Source organism: Rhinolophus sinicus, chromosome 7 (assembly GCF_057876585.1).
Source record: "Rhinolophus sinicus isolate RSI-liver-muscle chromosome 7, RSI-T2T, whole genome shotgun sequence".
NCBI lineage: Eukaryota > Metazoa > Chordata > Mammalia > Chiroptera > Rhinolophidae > Rhinolophus > Rhinolophus sinicus.
In genome coordinates this window covers 15,984,747-15,998,646 of record NC_142507.1, presented here as the reverse complement: position 1 = coordinate 15,998,646, position 13,900 = coordinate 15,984,747, and the positions used below count along the sequence as shown (strand labels likewise).

The 13,900-nt window shown below is 40.4% G+C and overlaps 1 protein-coding gene across 2 annotated transcripts in view; it reads left to right on the top strand.

The window, feature by feature from the left end:
- Positions 1-13,900, top strand: part of NKAIN3 (sodium/potassium transporting ATPase interacting 3) — a 537,308-nt gene that overhangs the window by 506,967 nt on the left and 16,441 nt on the right. Inside the window, exon 6 of one of the 2 annotated variants that reach the window (XM_074319271.2) lies at positions 4,443-4,509. The exons of the other annotated variant lie outside the window; for it this stretch is intronic. Within the exon in view, the coding sequence (XP_074175372.1) occupies positions 4,443-4,509 (67 nt within the window). The remainder of the gene's footprint in view (positions 1-4,442; positions 4,510-13,900) is intronic. 2 annotated transcript variants of the gene reach the window in all.

Below are 13,900 nucleotides of genomic sequence, written 5' to 3'. Positions count from 1 at the left end.
CATAGTTTCCTCAGGGTGTGTGAGATGTAAATACAATGAGTAGAATTCTCTTTATAACACATGGTTAAATCTGTAAGAAACCAACACCACCACCCTCTTCTCCCCAAATCTTTAAGGACAGAATGTAAACTAGCAGCTTCTTTTCAAGGACAGCTGGCAGGGCCATTGATGATTACAAAGGCAGATGCTTGGACAAGGGTGGCAAGGATGGCTAACTCCTTCCAGGGTCAGGTGGAGGTGGGGGAAGTGCTGGAAACTGCAGCTCCTACCAGCAGCTCAGTGCACCAGACCACGGCAGGTACAGAGGGTCAGTGGAGGGCCCCAGAAATGTAGGTGATGGGCTGTCTCCAGTGGTGGGAGAGGAATTTCCCATAGAGCTAATACCAGTATCTTATCAGTTCATCAGATGCTTTCAGCAGAAAAGCAATTAATTATTTTCAAATATGGTTTGCTTTCCTTAATCCATTTCATGGAGTCACAGTAAAACGATTAGATATTCATTCTAAGCTAAAACTTCTGATATTACTTTAAATGTTGTGGTAATTCAGTTAAGAAGTAAATATTAAAGATGAAATCATTTGTTTTGTGGTAATAATCCAAATTTTGGTGGAGCACAATATTGTGGTTTTAAAAAGCATAGTATTCTTATGAAATTAAGAAATTTGTGACGCAGAAATGTATTTGGAATTCAGGTGCCCAGGTAATCTATAACTGCCTCCCAATAAAGCTGCAATGTTTTAACAATGAAAATAGATACTCTAGTTTTCAACATTTATATCTATCTACACACACACTAAGGTGAATAAATTAGAATGTTTTTCCACCTTTTGAATATTATGAGTAATGCTGTTATAAACATTTGTGTACACATTTTTGTGTGGACATGTTTTCATTTCTCTTGGGTATATAACCCAGGAGTGGAATTACCAGGTCATATGACAACCATGTTTAACCATAGCAGCTGCCTGTTTTCCAAAGTGACTGCACCATTTGACATTCCCACCAGCAGTGTATGAGGGTTCCAATTTCTCCACATCTTCACCAACATTTGTTATTATCTGATTGTTTTATTCTGGCTGTCTTAGTGAGTACAGTAGTATCTCATTGTGGTTTTGATTTGCATTTTCCTGAGAATATTTTTATAAGACTTTTGTTAAAATACAGCTAACATACAAGATTCTATTAGTATCAGGTGTACATCGTAGTTATTCAACAGTACCCACCTGACACTATACATACTTATTGCCATATTATTCATTATACTCCCTATGTTGAAGAAGTGATCACCATGGTAAGTCCAGCAACCGTCTGACACTGTACCACACTCTCACAATATTATTGACTATATTTCCTATGCTGTATATTACATCCACAAGACTTATTTGTTTTATACCTGAAACTTTGAACCTGTTATTCTCCTTTATCTTTCCCCCACTTTTCAAATTTTTGAATTGCAGTTGACATTCAATATTATTTTATATTAATTTTAGGTGGATAGCATAGTGGTTAGACATTTGTATAATTTAAGAAGTGATCCTCCTGACTAGTCTAGTACCCACCTGGCACTATGCACAGTTATTACCATATTATTGATTATATTTCCTATGCTTTACTTTACCTCCCCATGATTATTTTGTAACTACAAATTTGGACCTTCTTAATAGCCTTCACCTTTTTTACCCTCCCCCCTCCCCCCTTCCATCTATCACCCCATCAAACCTAGTACCCCTCTGACATCGTACATAGCTGTTACAATATTATTCACTAGATTCCTTCTGCTGTACCCTACATCCCCATGACTACTGTGTAACCACCAAATTGTACTTCTTAATCCCCTCCCCTTTTTCACCCACCCCCTTCCCTAAGAATATTTTTATAATGAAGTTGATGTTGAAAACAAACAAACAAAAAAGAACTTCAGGATGATGTAATACATTTTCTCTCTTTGCTTTGCCATCAGTCAGAGTTGGAACATTTCAGCCTTTAAAGAACTACTTTGTAAATCAATTTAAGTTTCCTACAATAGTTGTGAACATTTTTATATGGAAGTCCTCTACGTTTTAGTTGCTTTGCATTCAAGATCAGTTGAAAATTTTAAATCAAATCATTCAACAAATGAATTGTCCCCCAAAATCAACTTTTGAAGCTTTTAGTAAATGGCAATGATTGAAAGCTCTTAAAAAGCGAACACTGAAATTTATGCTCACAAAAGCAAAAGAACTGGACAAATTAAATAACGAGAGTTCAAATGTTATACATGATTTAATTTTCAATTTTGTAATTTCCTTTTGAAATATCTTGACTTGGGAAAAGACTCTTGACAGAGCTCTTGGTTTTAATTGAACAAATTTCTATTCTGCACCAGAATAAAAAGAAGATGATTTGTGAGATGGCCTAAAAATTTTACAACATTTATATTTGGTGAAAAGAATCATAAATAGATATAATTTATGTTTTGCATCTTGTAAAATTTTGGGCAAAGAAAGATATGCTAAATGGAGGTAAAATAGCAATGCCTAGAAAACTAATATTTGGGCTAAACTAATATATATATATATATCCACTCCTTAACAAACTTACCTGGTGTTTACTGGCACCTATACAAAAAACATTTCTATAGTTAAAAATACTATGATTTACAAAGTCAATTAAGGTATCAACAATTTCAAATTTATTAATCATAAAAACAAATTTTGAATAATATTATAAAGTTATAAAAGTAGTAAAAAAAATATTGAAATATATATATTATATGTATATTCTTCCCCAAAATACCAGTGATATGGTGTATTAGAGACAGAAGCTAAGGAACAGATTCACAGAAGTACATGAATTCATACCAAAAATAGGGATTCTGTTAATGTTACATTTTAATGTTCAAATCACCAATATAAAGTATTTATTTTTCTTTAAAGCATACAGATATATACTATCTTTATTATTTTATTTTGAATGTATAATTTTTAATTGAATCATTTTATTCACAAATGTACATATTTATAATTTCATTTATTTTGAACGCCCCTTTTAACTTCCAAAAGTGCCCTCATAAGTGATATGCTCATACAACTTTAAATCACTGTCATTCTCCTTCTAAATTTTCACCCATTGCTCAGCAGGGTGAAGGGGCAGATGTTTGACTAAATATCTGATAAAAAATTTCATCTAATCTGACCATTTAAATGGTACCTTTAGGCACTGCTTATTCTCTGAGGGAAAATCTTTTCAATGTCTCAGATTGACTCCCCTCTCACTGCTTCTCTCCTTAAGGTAGCGTCCAGGTACCTTATGTGACCTGATAGGAAAAGGAGAAGCTTCAGGTTCCTCTAGTCTCCAGGGGGGTTACCTGGAGATGGTTCCTTGCCACCTGGTTGTTATGTGCCCCATGGGACTCCAAGGCTCATGTCTACACAGCGATCTGGTGAAGCTTTGATTGATCCACGCTTACCTCAGTTTCTCCAATAGAAGCAAAAAGATAGAGTAAGTCAAGGAATGGCAAGAGTGTCCAGAGCTAAAGTGGGTCATGGCTTCAATAGAACTTCTAGGCAAAGTTATCTCTCTCCAAATCAGTGTTCGCTGAAATGTCTGTCTTAAGCTGAGGATATGAGATACGACATTTTTTTTTTTTTACATACTGTGTACCTACACACGTACATACACACACACACGAGAGAGAGAAAAAGAGAGAGAGAGAGAGTTCAGTGTCCCTGTATGCCTATGTACCTGTTAATGTTAGAATACTATAATAGAACCAAAGCTTGGTGTAAGGTAATTGATATTTTTAATGGACTACCAAAGAAAAACAGGAAAAATGGACTAAGATTGGAAAACGAACATTAGGATTGGAAAATGGTAGATGCTGTGATCAAGATGAAAGACCTTAGAACGAGTATTACCAAGAACGGTGATTCTGTACAGACTCTGAGACGAGTACAGAGAAGAGATGAAACCGTCTTTTACACACGGCAGATGCCTATTCATCAGGGATGGCTTGAGGACACAAGGCATAGACATAGATCATGTGACTCTTCAAAGGTCTTTCTAACGATGCAATAAATATTCTTAAGGGAAAAAAATGGATTCCGGCAACAAGATCTTTTGATATATAGGGGGGAAGGGCATAGCTGTATACCTAAGGACAAACACATTATTTTAAATCTAATGTTATTTAATGTTACTTCATTTTTCATTAAAGCCAATAACAACTGTGATTTTTCAGTCCCTAAGATGCCAAGTTCTTTGTGTGTTTCTTAAAATGTCCCCATTTTTTTGACCATTGATAATATTTTAGCTGACCTTTGTATGAAACACACTTTTTTCCATTTTGTGATAGACAGATAATTTTGTTAATAATATTTGTTGTGTGTTCTATTTTAGGCACCTAGTATGATGTGTGTTTTTATTGACACATTTATTCATATTGGGCTGTGTTATATTTTCAGTTGATTTCATAGGTGGACTTGATGCAAACTCCTACCAGGATCATGTTGAGTTAAAGCCTGTTAACCTGTAAGTAAAGGTGTGATGAGATGGAAAATATTAATCCTTCTAACTTGGTCAAAACTAACCAAACCTGAAATAAGTTGGACCTGCTACTACTAATCATTGGTTTAATTTTCCACTCATATTTAAAACACACCTTTCCCATGTAACCCAGCATCATCATGATTGCGATTCATTCCAAAAAGGATTTGAAGTAGGTAACATGATTTATGTTTCTAAAATGATGCATTTTTTTCTTATCAGGAGGCGATTGCTAAATAGGAAAGAGAGGGATGATTGAGCCTGTAGCAGAGAGATTAATATGTGTCTTAGGGGCAGCACGGCTGAGGGAAAATGGGAAAAAGACTAGGTTAGAATCCAGGCTCTACATGTGTGGTCTTGGGCCTTCCATGACATCGCTGAGACTTGGTTCTCTCACCTGTAATATGGTTTCATAGGTAGAGGAGGGAGGATGGATTAAATGGGGTAAGGTATGCACTCCTATGGTACATGTAAAGTTGCTCTGATTGTACATAGTACTCAAATATTTCACTAACTGTCCCTAGAGGATGTGGAAGAAAGTCAACAACTACAACAAAATCCACCTCAAAGTGGACAGATTTCAGTTGAGTATAAGGAAGAAATCATGGTTGCACTGGTTGATAAAATACTAGAAAATAAGGAAATAGATACAGTGACTCCATTCGTAGAAAACTCTAAGTAGTAAATAGACAACTGTATAAAATAATAGTTATTATATGCTGTCTATTGCGTATATCATCTCACTTAATCCTCATGAAAATATTATAATGTACTAATTAATAGTCCCACTTCACAAAGAAGGAACCAGATTCATAGAGATTAGACAACTTTCCCAAAGCCCCACTGGTAATAAGTGGAGGAGTTGGGATCTTTCCTGGGTGGTAAATTGACACCATGTCTGAGATGTGGACGTGCTCCGATGAGCCTTCCTCATTCAGCCCAATGTTCTGTAATTCTGTGACAATAGAGGAAATTATGTAAAACAGTCACCGGTATAAGAAACACGTATGAAAGGCTTCATCTGCCGCCTCTTTGCCACAGTGGTTCCTGCCCAAATCTGCAACCCCTGCCTGGCCTCTTTGGGGACTGAGCCCCCGAGAAGTCCACACTGGCTCCTCTATCTCCCCAGGTTGCATCAATTTTATTCTGGCAGAATGATGTAAGGGAAACAGAGCTCACAAATCAGCACTGTGCCTGTCACAGGATAGTTGTTTAAATAAATGTTGGTTTTTTTAAAGCAAATCCAATTTGGAAAAACATTCACCCTACATAACACTCCGGGACTAAGCAGTCACCACCTCATTACTCATGTTACCAAGTGCTCGTAAATGATGTGCTCTGAAAGTTGATATTTGTGGATTTGGGGGACTTGACTGGGATTGTGACAATAATAAAGATGATCTGTGCATTGGAAGTGAGAAAAGAACTAAAACAATATGCCTAGTGGTCATGAGGAGGGTCTCATATACACTTGTTATGCAGTAAGGTGATGAATGATTTTTTCAATCTCCACTGTGAAAAAAATAACTTAGCAGAGAATCTGCAATATGAAAAATATCAGTCAAATGTAAGAAAGACCTTTCTATTAAGGAAGGTTATTAAAAACTGCAACTGATTAATGTTGATAAAGGAATCCCCTTTCTTGAATGACACATGTGCATCCACGTACCTCAAAGAGTGTTTGCTGTCATGGCCCCGAAGCAAGTGACTTCCATCTGTGCTGCCGAAGGTCCTTTTCATCTCTGTGAATCAAGAACACATGAAACGTCTTCTTAAGGTGACCTAAAAGGCTTTGATCAACTTCACTACCTCCTCAAAGGGTTTTCTCAAACCCGGAGTTTGCTGCTGAACTCTCACACCTTTTTGGCTGAATGTATTAATAACATAAACTACAGACTGCAGAAAGCAATGAAACAAGTCTCTGCTTTGACAGACTATGCATATTATTATGTCAGATGAGTATGGAATGCCTCTCAACCATGAAGGGAGCAGGACTCTGAAAGATCAAACTAAACCTGAATTAAAATCGTTGCGCATGAAACAGTTTAAAAGGTCAGTATGTGTGCTCCCCACAGGTATGCAAATATTGCAGAGTTTATCCAGCCTGCTTGATTTCTTTTAATAAAGCCTTTGCATTGGATTCTGTTGTAGCCAGTTCAGTGATGCTATGTCACCACCTAGCAACAAACTGGAGAAAAAGCCAATCTTCTGTACTCAATTGTTAGAGAAGGGAGTGAACGCTGGTTTGTAACTTCCATTAAGTCTCCAATTTCCGCGGAGTACAAAGCCGGGTTTTATGAAAAAGCCACTTTATTAAGGGGATCAGAACCATCTTTAGCATATTCCCCGACACATGTACGTATATGGGTAGCTTTCAACTCTAGATGGGTAGGTAGCATTTGCCATAGTTCTCACATAAACCGAGCAAACCTATGAGGAAGCAGATATGTAGGCAGAGCCAGAATTTTGACGGCTCCCAGTGGGGGGCCCTGAGATCCTCAGCAGCCATTGCTCTACTGTCTAAACATCACTCTTGGTGACTAAAGCTATGGAAATGCCTTCAGTGGTTGTTGTCTGGGTCTAGCTTGGGGATATGTCACACAGGTCAGGGCTGGGCTCCCTCATCTTGCCACGGCTACCAGTAAAGGGGTTATAACTCTCAACATAACCACTCCCTGGGTCGTCACCAGGATCTCCTCCATTGCTGCTAACACACACCGATCCTACCTTTAAGGGGAGGTGGTGGAGAGGAGCAAGGGCTGCTCTTGTCATTGGAGCCCTCAGCCATGTGGTCAGTGGTGGCTTTGAAGGGGACACCTACAGAGAAGCTTATTGTGGAGGCAGCAGTGGGAGAGAGGTAACAAAAGCAGACTTATCTCTCAGGATGAAAAATAGCTTGGCACCAACCCATGCAGCTATGAAAGATGTGCAATATCAGGGGGCCTCACAGTGAGCAACTAATTTAGCTTTAAATTTGTCAAAAATATCAAAATGGTTAGTAACCGGGCAGTGGGGAAACTGAGCTCTGTGTAGCAGAACTTCTTTGCATAGAAATAATTAGACCAAGGCAGTTTATCAAAGAAAGACAGCCGTGGAATTTCAGAACTGAGTTCCACAACAAAGGTAGAGACCTCTGATGGCTCAGAAATTTCCATGAGGATGATGCCCCATGACTGCAATGAAGAAAGACGATGAAAAAAGCTTCTCCCACCACTGCTAGCCTATCTTTTTCTAAGGTTTCCAAATGAGAACTTGAGTTGTCTCTGGTGTCTGGGCTTGTCGGAATGCCTTTGTTGGAGGCTAATTTTTCTCCAAAAAAAAAGTGTTACACACTCTGTGGCCACTGCTGATTGTCTGCTATTGCAACTGAGTCCTAGGAAACACAAGGCAACCCGAGGCTAACGCCCGTTTCAGGTTGGAACTGAGTCAGCTCCCGCTGGGCCCTTCACTGCCTGTGCTCGGCTTCCAAGGGCCCAAGCCCAGGGGAAAGCGACCTCTGGTGGTGGGTTGCTGCATAGAGTGGAGGTGGTCGCGTACATCTGCTCTTTCCTGAGAACAGCTGTTTTGTATCAGTGTCCCTGTAAATTGATGCCAGGCCATTTTGAATTTACAGCGTGTAGATTAAAAACCAGGTAAGAGGACAAATCAGGCGTGTGTGTGTGTGTGTGTGTGTGTGTGTGTGAGAGAGAGAGAGAGAGAGACAGAGAGACAGAGAGAGAGAGACAGAGAGAGAGAGACAGAGAGAGACAGAGAGAGAGAGAGACAGAGACAGAGAGAGAGAGAGACAGAGAGAGAGAGAGAGAGAGAGAGAGAGAGAGAGAGAGAGAGAGAGAGAGGTGAGAATGATGTGCTTTCAAACTGATTTAAAACCCGATAAGGACCACCTTAGTGTTGGAATCATGGGAAGACAAGCTCGATTTCTGTTGGATTGCAGAGCTGTGGAGGGCATCTGATATCAGCCTGTGGCTGTTCGCAGCCATCTTGCTTTCATAAACGGAAAGACCACCTGAGATTGATTGACACCAGCACAGAGGGAAGGAAGCAAAGCCAAGAAGTCAGGAGAGAGGAGTCCTGCTGACATCATTGAGCACCCAGCTGTTTGAATAATTCCAATTATTAGTCACTACACGCTTCTCAAACTGAAGGATGCCCAGCCCCAATCCTGTGCAGGGAGGATGCAAAACAGAGTACCCAATGCATCTTTCTGAAGCATCAAGTTTATTATAAGATTTGGAAGAAGCAAATGCTTTAATAAGGATGGTCCCCATCCCACAGATATAAAGGGGAGCAGGGCCCCAGGAAAAACAGTCTGGCCCCTGAAGTGTTACCCAGGTGAGGACCTGAGGGAGGGTAGCCTTTCCTCTTGTCCCCAGGGGGCTTCAGACCATCCTCCAAGGAGGTGCTTCTGAAGGCCACGGAGACGCCAGGTACCCTCCTGATGTGAATCTCGTGCAGAGAACACCACAGCAGTGTGCATACCTTCATTGTGCACTGGACCAACTCCTCTCGCCCAGGGGTTCTTGCACACACAGTGTGTACTTCTTGCACTGCTGCCACCTGCAGCTGTTTGCATCCGTCCTTGGGCCCATCTCCCCCACCACTTGGCCGCTCCCTGGAGCTCAGTGTCTTTGAGCTCAGTGTTTAAAAAGCAGGAGCCCGGCTTGACCTCCCCGGAGTCTTTGACTGTAGCCCTGCCTTGGCCGTCCAGAATTTAAGTGGTTCATACCCTATTGTTTCCATGTCGTTTTGTGGCCAGCCTAAGGCAGAGCTTTCTCCAAAAGTCCAAGAACCTCCTAGCCAACCCCTGCTGCCCCTGGCTGGCTGGGCTAGGGCTGGCAGTCCTGGACTCTGGGACAGGTGAAGGACAGGAAGTCTCTTTGGCCTTCTGCCCTGACTCCTGGTCCTTAGGTTGCTCATCTTCCTGGCAGAACCTGCAGAGCTCTGGCTGAACCTCCTGAGTTGGGGAGGGACTCTGGCTATTGCGGTCCGAGGAATGGAAGGGCTTTACGTGGATGACACGGCGCTTCACTTTTGTTTCTTGCTTCTTACGCTGAAGTGGGCATGATGCTGTGTACTTCTCTACTGAGTTCTAGGTCTGGTGCCCCTAACTACACTAACTGACAATATAACAATGCTAACTATGCTTACTGACTGTGCTTCTTATATTTGAGAAATATATTTTGATCATCTGAATGACCCAACACCCTAAGATGATCAAAATATATTTCTCAAATATAAGAAAATAATAATAATAAATAAAAACCAATAGCCGCCAATGATGTATTAGTAAACCACAGGTGGAGGAACCTGCAATCTACAACCTGCATTTACTCCTCACTCCTCCATTTCTTGACCAAGAACCTAAAGACTAATAAAATGATAGCTCTCTCTCTATCCTGTTTTTGTTTGTCTTGACTGTCTTTCACACTCGTATTTATCTATCTGTGCTGTCTGACCCCTGTGACCTGAAGAGTAAGGTGTTTGTAATCTGCTCATGGACAAGGCTGGCTCACATTTTCCATTACTGAGCGTGGAGTTCTGTTTCCTGAGGGCCTCCATCAGTAGTCCCTGGAAATGGTAGGCACTTATGGAGGCATTAACTCTCCGGGGCTCTCTCCAGAGGGCAGAACGCTATAACTGTAATGCACTCAGCACCCTCTTAGTTGTCCCAAAGGAGAGGGGTTTCCCCACATGCCTGCCTTACTTAGCACAAAGGGGCAGCACTTAGGGCTCATTGCACTCCCTAGCTTTGGAGCACTTTCCCTTTGTCACTGGTATTAGTACCTTTTTGATCCATCATAGGAAATGATTGTACGATTGCAGGGACTATGTCAGAACACACCCTAATGTGTAGCTATTTGACCAAGTAGTAATAAAAGGCCTGTGTTTATATGGCTTGTGTACTTCAGTCTCATCACTCTACTCGGAGTCAGTTCAGGCACGACTGTCTTTGCTAGGAAGGAATGATGCCACTGGTACTGTAGCCGGCCCCACGTAAGAGGGTCTGCCATGACCGATTGTCACTCATCTTTCCTATGCCTCAGTGGGGACATGGAGACTTTCTCAGCTGACATGTGACCTCACCCACTGCCCCCAGAACCGTGTGGATCCCGGTTCTCATGCTGTTTTCTGAAGCACATGAAGCCTTTTCCAAAAGGAGAAAGCCTGTACCTGGATGGTATTCTCCAAGGAAGCTGTCAATTCCTATCTTTCCCAGAATTCTCAGGCTTCTCCTCAGTACTTGTCACTGATGTCAACAGCAAGAAAATAGATATATGTAGCGGTGTGGAGATAAGAAGCACCCCCCAAAAAAAATTAATCAACATAAGTAAAAATAATTTCATTTTGTTGCTTCCAAAGGAAGTATCCTGTGATTTTAAAATTAAAGGCAATGCACATAAACTGAATGTTGTGTTAAATGCATATTTTTTAATTTTATATTCCCTTCAAAAAATGTTTATAATCCCCATGTTATGACAGGTTCTGGGAAGAAACAAGACATGAGAAAAAACAGAGAAAAGCACACACACATACACATACCCTAGAAGTGGTATAAAGAGATTTAGAAAAGCAATAGAGAAAAAAAAGAGAGAGAGAATGACAGGGTTATCAGGAGACACCCTTGGAAATAATATCACTATCTAATTTTGTTGTACTCTGCCTTGAGGGTAGGTATCCTCAGGTAACTGCTAACCTATCTACAAACATCAGCAAAAAAATAAAGAAAAAAGAAAGAAATGGTCTTCAGGCTCCCCAAACTCCAACTCCTCTATTCAGACTCATTAATCTGTTCTAACATCACTAACAGAGTGACAACTAGACAACAAGTGTCTCCTGACGTGCTACAATGAGAAGACGCAGCTGTGCAGCATCTTACCGCAAAGTCAAGCCTGATCTTGGACTGAAATTGTAAAAAGCACAACAATAACGGAATACGTTAAATCTCACCACAAGGAAGCAATCAGCCAAATCTAGATCATGGGAAACAGTATAGAGCAAATAAAAAATTTAAAAAAAGGTGGGAGCAGGGGAGGAGGTGGGAATGTTTACTGATTAAAAGAGATCTAAGAGGCATATTAGGGAAATACAATGTGTACACCTTGTTTGGATTTTGATTTCAACAAGCCAACCATAATGAGATGTTTTTAGATCATTGTGAATATGGACTAAATAGTACATGATATTAAGAAAGTGTTTCCTATTTTGAGAGGTATGCTAATGAGTCGTAAGAAAAGGAAAAGAAATTCTTATCAGTTGAGCAGGGTTTCTCAACCTCAGCACTATTAACTCTGGAACAGATAATTCCTTGTAGCAGGAGTTCTCCTGTGCATTTGGGGATATTTAGTCACTTCCTTGGCCTCTACCCATCAGATGCCAGGAGCACTCCACACATATACCCCGCCAAATTGTGACAACCAATTGGTAAATGTCCCCTGGTTAAGAATCAGAGCTAAAGAATCATATAGATAGGTTGATAAATAACATGACATGATGGCAAGGAATTGCTTTTAAATATTCTAGCCAAAAAGTTTTAAAAAGTTATGGTGGATAGATGAAACTTAATCAGCATAATTTTTATTTTACTTGAAGCTGGATGGCGAGAATATAGGGATTCCTAATACCATTCTCTCTACTTCTGCATACATTTCGTGTTTAAAAATCAATCTCTTAGTAAAATCCTAAGGCAGTGTTGCCAATAGACTTTCCTTTCAATGCTTCTTCTCAAGGTTGCTTCACTGTCTTCTTGGAAAACTCATCTCAGACGTATTTCCCAGTGCCTAGAGTAACACTCCAGGATTCCTACCTGGCATCATAGGACTGGACTCAGTCTACTTCACTACTTTGCCATCCCATGTCGCTAAAGCCCCAAAGCAGAAAATATTAGCTATAAGCAGAGCTGACATTAAAGACAAAAGTAGTGGATACCTAGAAGTTCCCCTCACCCCTACCAGTACTATCACTAACAAAGACAAACACCTACGCCTACTGCCACATCACCATTCTAGAAGAGATTCATGTGTTGATGAGTAAACTTGGAGACCTTGAGTCTCCCTTCTAATGAAGGGTTGTATGACACTACAAAAATTCCACCCTTATAATCTCATCTTTTATCTTTTAGTTTAAATCCCTATTAAGCTACCGTGGGGTAATGGGGGTAGCTATTTGGCTATGTCTTTCAGAATGTGGAGAAATCCAAGAGTGTAGAAATGTGATAGAAAGAGGGGGAGAGAGCTGAAGGACTCCACCTCCTGAGGTGTGCTGGAGAGAACAGAAGTTACAGGAAGAGTAAGTATCAGAAAGTGAAACTGGAAAGCTGGAAATGTTTTCAGCTATTTCACATTATGACTAAAATGTCCATTCCACACCAAACTCATTGAACTGAGTTAATGGCAGAGAATTGCTATGTGGGGGGTATAATAGAAGTGTAAAACACAGTCTCTGCTGCTTTGAGGCTTATAATTTAATGGGAGGGAGAAAACTTACATACCTGAGAGACAGAATCAGAGGACAATTAATTGTGAAGCTAAATGCCCTCAGCTCCACATGGGGTACCGCTGGTGGTATCTGAGTTGCTGTTAGCAGGAGGAGAAAGCAGCATGACTGAGGTAGGCACAGAAGTCTTCACAGAGGAAAAAAGATTTCAGCTGATCCTCAGTAGGATTTAGAGCTGCTAAGACTTTTCTCATGAGAGAAACAAGAGCAAAAGTATTCAACAAATACTAACCCTCATCTTCCAAAGGCCTAGTATGGAATCAGAATATGCACAGAATCTTTGTCAAACAGGTGAAGACAAGAAGGAATGGAGATGGGAGTGTGTGTGTGTTCCAGAGAAATAGAACCAGTAGGTTGTGAGTGTGTATCTATATATTGAGAGAGAGAGAGAGAGAGATTTAAGAATTTGACTCATGTGCTATTGTGGAGGCTGCAAGTCTGAGATCTGCAGGAAAAGCCATCAAACTGGAGACCCAGGGAAGAGCTGATGTTGCAGCCTTGAGTTGGCAGTTCAAATTCTGGAGGCAGAATTCCTTCTTCCTCAGGGGACCTCAGCCTTTGATTCTAAGGCCTTCAACTGATTGAATAAGCCCCACACACATTGTGAAGGGTTCTGCTTTGTTCAAAGTCTACTGATTTGAAAGTTCATCTCATCTCAAAAATACCTTCATAGTGACATCTAGACTGGTGTTTCAACAAATATCTTGGTACTATGGTCCAGCCAAATTGACACATAAAATTTACCATCACAGGATGGGATGTATGTGAAGGTCACAGATCAATAGTTAGGTTGTATGAAAGCCAGACAAGGATGATTCTTAGGCAGTCAAGCAACAAGATGCTGTGGGAAGATTAAACCAGAGCTGTATCTAGTAGTTTGGTG